Raw genomic sequence first — 6487 nt, forward strand, 5'->3', positions numbered from 1 at the left:
ACAGAAATAATCCCCTGAGGGTCCAACAGCTGTTACAGACTTCCTGGCCATTGAAGATCTCGAGTAAGACATTTTATTGTTTTTTTCCGACACCTGAGGAAACGCGTGGGGCAACGAAACCGACAGCTGCTCCGTTTTTCGCTCTGGCGCATCCCGGCCGCGCTAGGCGCGGGAGTGCACCCCCAATAACCCGGCTCCGCGCCCCGGCCGCTAGCAAGCGCGGAGCTCGGCGGCTGGCGGTGACTGCGCTGCCCTGGGGCCGCCGGCAGCCGCTCGCAAGCGCCGCTTCCTAGACCTGGGCAAAACGCGGTTCCGCCGCGGCTCGCCCGCTCCCCGTAGGGGGGAGAAAGTGACGTACCTGGGGGCGGAATACAGCCGGCGCGCGGTTCGAAGTGCGCCGAGGCGGCCATGGCGGTTGCGGGCAGTGCGGGACAGAGTCCGTCGCGGAGCACGGGGCGAGCGCAGTGTCCCGCGCGGAGAGCTTCACTTCGCGGGGCACGCGCGGATCCACGCAGACTCTAGCGCCAGGCACAGGCGCTTACACACGCTCTCAGCGCGGTGGACAGCGCTACCGGTCCCGGTCGGCGTTCGAACAGAGCCCCACGCCGGCAGGCGGCTCATGCCAGGGCCAAATATGGCGCTTCCCTCGCCGATAGGCCGGTGCATCCGGCGCCTCCTCTCTAACGTCCGGCTGGAAACACGCGGCAGGAGGCGTTGGCGAGCGGCGCTCCGCGCCCGGCCCCGCTCCGTGCCCTTGGCAGGGGTAGCGCCCGCCGTGGCCATGGCGGCCTGGCCCGCCGTGCCCCTCCTCATCAACCTCGGCGGGTCGCTGCTGGGCTTCGTGGCCACGCTCACGCTGATCCCGGCCTTCAAGGACCACTTCCTCGCCGCGCGGCTCTTCGGCGAAGACCTCAACAAGGCCTCACGGCGGCCCGTGTGAGTAGCGCTGCCCCGCCGAACCGTGCGCCGCAGGGCCGGACCGGCCGCGGCCCCGGGATCGGCCGAGCTGACTCCCCGCCTTGCCTTCCTTTCAGCCCCGAAGCACAGGGTGTGATCAGCGGGGCCGTGTTCCTGATCATCCTCTTCTGCTTCATCCCCGTGCCCTTCCTGAGGTGCTTCGTGGAGGAGCAGTGTGCAGCCTTTCCTCACGACGAGGTGAGGCTTACCTGGTACTGGGAGCGTGGCGGGGAGGGACAGGGAGCGGCCGCCGGTAATCGGGGTCCTCTTCTCTGTCCTGCAGTTCGTGGAGCTCATCGGCTCACTCCTTGCCATTTGCTGCATGATTTTCCTGGGCTTTGCAGATGATGTTCTGAACCTGCGCTGGCGCCACAAGCTCCTTCTTCCTACGATGGCTTCCCTCCCGCTGCTTATGGTTTACTTCACCAACTTCGGGAACACAACCATTGTGGTGCCTAAGCCCTTCCGGGTGCTGCTGGGCATGCACTTGGACCTGGGTAAGTTATCGCCAGAAGCCATCATCCAAGTGGCGAGCGATCAGTGGAAGGGGTCACCTGACGGCACTCTGTGCTGCAGAGGGAATGCATGAAGGATTTGCTTAAGTAACCAGTGAGAGGGCGCAACTCCACCCACTAAATATTAGGTTGGAAAGAACATCCAGAAACCCGGCACGCGTTCAACCAGCATAGATAGGCACCCATCATTTTTCCCGGATTCTAGCGATACCATTGAGCGCCAGGTGCACACGGCACTTGGCTGCCGGCACCACAATGACCGAAGGACAGAAACAAAGCGATACAGTCTGCCGCTGTGTCGCAACAGTTTGCTGCAGTCGCCGCGTTGTACGTACATGTACACGTGATGGCTGATTCACAGGAGAGGGAGTGGTTTATTAGTAAGCTACCCATATCAAAACTCACAGAGATCGCTAGGTAATGGACTGTTGTACAAAGCAGGGAGAGCTTTGGTGAATTGGACCAGGGCCTGCTTCACCTACAAATACTAAAGCACTTGGCTCGCTCTGATCTGCAGGTATCCTCTACTACGTGTACATGGGCATGCTGGCAGTGTTCTGCACTAACGCCATCAACATTCTCGCTGGAATTAATGGAATTGAAGCAGGGCAGTCTCTGGTGATAGCTGCTTCCATTATTGTATTCAACATTGTAGAGTTAAATGGTAAGGAAGATAACCTATATGTTTGTGGGTACAAAAAGCAAAGGGAGATAGAATCATAGATTTCAATATCTGGTATTACTAAAAATCAACCAGCCCTGTCTTATCACAAACGCATTTTTTTCTTTTTTCTATAGGGGATTATCGAGATGATCACATTTTTTCTCTCTACTTCATGATTCCCTTTTTTTTTACCACGCTGGGGCTGTTTTACCACAACTGGTAAGAGGATAGACATTCAGAATTTCTTCAGAAATGCCCTTTCCCTTTACTTTCTCCCTTTTCAAGCAAACAAAACCTGCTTAACGACGTGCAGGTGGGATGCTGGAGCGTAGACAGGCTTCTTGCCAGAACCAAGAGTGCAAAGCATCGATGCACTGGTAGCTCTTCTTTTTATTAGAACAATTCTGGTCACACCGGCTCACAAAAATGCAGAGAATATGTTCCCTCATATGGCTCGCTAGCTGTTTTTTCATACTGTGTTCTCGGCAAGTCAGGTTGTGTGTCCCAGCCCCGTAATTCTTAGCATAAATAACTGCAATTGTTGGTTTTACTGTGTATATCTGCTGCAGTTCTGTCTTGGCCCCTAACCTGCCATGTGGGAATACGTTCAGTGGTTATAAAGTCATTTTCACAGCAACAGCGATCATGACAGACCTTTGCTTTTCTGCCCTGTGGATTGCAGGTACCCATCTCGAGTGTTTGTCGGGGACACCTTCTGCTACTTTGCTGGCATGACCTTCGCCGTGGTGGGGATCTTGGGGCACTTCAGCAAAACAATGCTGCTTTTTTTCATCCCGCAAGTGCTCAACTTCGTCTACTCATTGCCTCAACTCTTCCACGTCATTCCTTGTCCCCGTCACCGGCTGCCAAGGTAATTAATGTACCTGAGTGACCTATAACGGTACCATAGACTGTGCCTTTTATCTCCGACACCAGCTGAGAAAGTTGGTGGTAGGTGCTCTTCTTAAAAGCCATCAAAGTAAGTTTTATAGTTAAAACTTAGCTGGCTTGCTCTGCCAGCTACGGTTGAGTCATACAGTAGAGGTTTCTCAAAGTAGTTAACTTCTCTGACCACACCCCCACCCCAAATACAGAAGAGTGATTTTTGATGATGTTAGAATATGATTATTGTCAGCTACAAGAGTGAGAAGAAATTGATAAAAGGCTGCTTCTAACACTGTTGCAGTAGGATCTGCTAAGATTTTGTAGTAGCAAGCATTCTGTGGCACTATGGCATATCAGTGATTGTCTTTGCAGATGTTAGATTCTTGTATTTTCTTTTTAAAATGATACAGCTTTATGCATACGTACATTGGGGGTGTGGTTGGGTGGAGTCAGGAGGAGATTCCTCCCCATCTGAGGGACTAGGTATCGGCAGCTGTTTTTAAGTGTATCGGATTATTCCTGCTTTTTCCACCACTGGATTTCTTTCTCAACTACTCAGCTAGGGATCTAAGTCTGCTTACATAGGGATCCCTCTGTCTCCTTGCTCTATCCGGACTAAAATTTTAATGTGTCTTTTAGGCTCAATCCTAGTACAGGGAAGTTGGAGATGAGCTACTCCAAATTCAAAACTAAGAGCCTCTCTGCCCTGGGAACAAACATTCTGAAGGTAATAATCTGGAAAATATTCAAAGTCCAGACGCGTTTTGAGGCGGTGATCAAATGCGAGAGGAACAGGACGGGAGGGAATGCAGAACTTCTGGGTTCACTAGTTGTTTCCTGCCTCAAAGCCAGAAGAAAATATTCTGCTTACTCCATCACCATCCCTCACGGTCACTCGATTGTATTAATAATCAATCTTTCAGAACAACTGCACATAGCGGTGTCGCAGGACCAGCATAAGCCTGTTCTGTGTTTTTAGTAAACCAGACCTCAGGGATGGTACTGCAAAAAGGATTTCGAGTGAAACCAGCTAGTGAGCACCAAACATACTTGGTGAAATAGCATGCAATATTTCTTTCCCCAGGCAGTCAAGATCTTGCACGTAGTAGATGTGAGGAGTGGAACAGATGAAGATGGCGAATACACCGAGTGCAATAATATGACACTTATTAACTTTGTTATAAAGCTGATTGGACCCACCCATGAGCGAAATCTCACTCTCCTGTTGCTACTCATTCAGGTCAGATAAATGTTTCCTCCAGCAGGAAGATGTACTCTGCAATAGAAACAGATCCAAATCGGTCTCAAGAGTTTCAAGGGGAAAGGGGGAAGTAAAGCTGCAGTTGAGCTGTGGAACTTGAGGAGAATCAGAGGTTTGCACAGCTCAAAGAACAAGCAGATTCCTCCCCCCTCTCCACCCCAGTTCATTGAGAGCTAATAAATACAAAGTCCCTAGGCTAGCTTGAGAAGATTCCCCAGGCACAAATCGTTGGATTGTAGAAAAACATTAGGAAAGCAGAATGCCTTGTCACTCTGACCTGATACAGCCTTTTTCCATGTTCCTGTTTTTCAGTCATATCAAATAACACAGTCCCAGAGTTATCTCCAGCTGGTGGGCTTGCATAAGCGTGGCACGCAGCTCAGTGGTATCTGGAATCTGAGCGGAGTGCCGGAGCGTTCTGAAACAACTTGGAGCGCAAGTTATTTAGTGAAATGGGGCATGCTGGAAAGCGTAGCAAATCCATCTGGAAAGGAGGAATCTGCCAGCCTGTAAACTATTTAACACTGTAATGTTTCCATTGTCTGTCTGATTTTTACCTAGGTCCTGGGCAGCATGATTGCATTTTCAATCCGGTACCAACTAGTGCGCTTGTTTTATGATGTCTGACTGGGCTGTCAGGGAGCAGAGGAAAGAGTTGTACCTGCCAGTCAATTTTCTCCAAATGATTCAACTGATCTTACTCTGGCCCTTTGAGGACCTCAGGACACCGGTCAAAATGCAAGCAACTACTCTGTGTGGGCCAGTCTTGAACTGTAATCATCTTTTTTTTGTGCACAGAAGGCTTTTGTCTGATTCTGCTGACAGAAAAGGTTCACTGCTCCTTGGACATCATTGTTACTGGGAATACCTTTCAGAGGGGAAGTAAATGACACAAATGCTTACTCACAGCACTTAGGGAAAGCGGGAAAGATGAAATCTCTATATATGTAACACGCATGTTACTGTTCCCCAAGAGAGAAAACAAACTTCAATTTCTGTGAGACTCTGTACAGCGGAGCAAGTAAACCAGAATCTTCTCCTGGCTTCTCCAATCCTGTCTTTGGTCTATGGACATAGAGTTACATATTATATAAACCATACTCAAAACTCAGAGCGCTCTGAGAATAAAATAACTCATGGTATCTTTTCCCCCTCAGTGCTTTGCCTCGAGAATATTGACACGCAGTGAAACTAGGTTACACGATACATCTCAGTGGCCTTCTACCCTGCTAGGGGGCTGATCATTGCTGGAGTAGACTCCTTCCTCTTTCACAGCTGCCGGGAATGTTCCCACCAAACGGCTTTTATTTCTGAACGTCTTTATCATCTGCCTTCCTGCCTTCCTTCGTGGAACAGGACACGTCTGGAACAGGCTAGCAGAGTAAGGATCACTGTGTCCTTGCGTAACAGAGGACATCAGTAAAAGCCTTAGATTAACATGGAACCAAGACCCCGCAGGCTGCAATTACCTTTTCCTCAGATACAAATCATTATTTATGTAGCAGTATCTGGCACCATAGTTCACCGCAGAATTGCTACCTACCTGACAGAAAAACACATAACAGCCATTGGAGTACCAGGTTAAAGAGCCTGTGCAAGATTAACGGGAGTGAAAAGCGAAATAATGCAACAGCAAAGACAGGGACGCTGAGATGGGCGACAGCAGAAGTTGCTGAGTCTGGTACCTTAATAGATGCAAGGCTGCTGCGCTTCCACACACCCAACTCCAGCCGGTAGCGAGGCTGGGAATGCATTCCTGGTAGGCAAATAATGCACATGTCCAGTGACGCTGATCAACACAGAGAACACACAGCACTCAAACATGAATGGTACAAGTGGCCGAATCCTCTTCTTCCTCTCCAGCCAGTCAGTTTGGAAATCTGCTAGTAGAGTATATTCATGTAAACATACACGTGTACACACACACAAACATTATGAATCCCTTCAGTAGCTGGCCTTAAATGCTTGGTCTGTCCAGTAACTAGCCGCTAGATTTCCTGGCACTGGTGCATATGAACACCCGAGGCCCGCAGTACTACTCTGTTTGCTCTTACTCAAATCTTCTCACTTCGAGAAGGAGAGAGAGAGAAATTAATCTCTCTGCTAGCTGGTCCAGACGTATGGCCTTCCAGTAGTCAACTCTCCCCATTTTCTCCAGTGAGCTGGCTAGACCTAACTCCAGTAAGCAATCTGTTGACCCCTATC

General features: G+C 49.9%; 1 protein-coding gene across 2 annotated transcripts; it reads left to right on the plus strand.

Annotated features, from left to right (window-relative positions):
* The first annotated feature begins 404 nt into the window (after nucleotides 1-404).
* DPAGT1 (dolichyl-phosphate N-acetylglucosaminephosphotransferase 1) lies at nucleotides 405-5424 on the plus strand. 2 transcript variants are annotated; one of them, XM_075172744.1, is made up of 9 exons: nucleotides 405-936; nucleotides 1035-1155; nucleotides 1241-1454; nucleotides 1990-2136; nucleotides 2271-2355; nucleotides 2819-3007; nucleotides 3661-3748; nucleotides 4106-4261; nucleotides 4844-5424. In XM_075172744.1, exons 1-9 carry the CDS (start codon nucleotides 620-622, stop codon nucleotides 4907-4909), a joined length of 1383 nt encoding a protein of 460 aa, XP_075028845.1. In that variant the 5' UTR covers nucleotides 405-619; the 3' UTR covers nucleotides 4910-5424. The 2 variants fall into 2 exon arrangements, with proteins under 2 accessions (XP_075028845.1, XP_075028844.1); XM_075172743.1 differs by lacking the exons at nucleotides 4106-4261; nucleotides 4844-5424 and having other exon boundaries at nucleotides 3661-4000.
* The last annotated feature ends 1063 nt before the right edge of the window (nucleotides 5425-6487 follow it).

This window comes from Calonectris borealis, chromosome 24 (genome assembly GCF_964195595.1).
Source record: "Calonectris borealis chromosome 24, bCalBor7.hap1.2, whole genome shotgun sequence".
Classification (NCBI taxonomy): domain Eukaryota; kingdom Metazoa; phylum Chordata; class Aves; order Procellariiformes; family Procellariidae; genus Calonectris; species Calonectris borealis.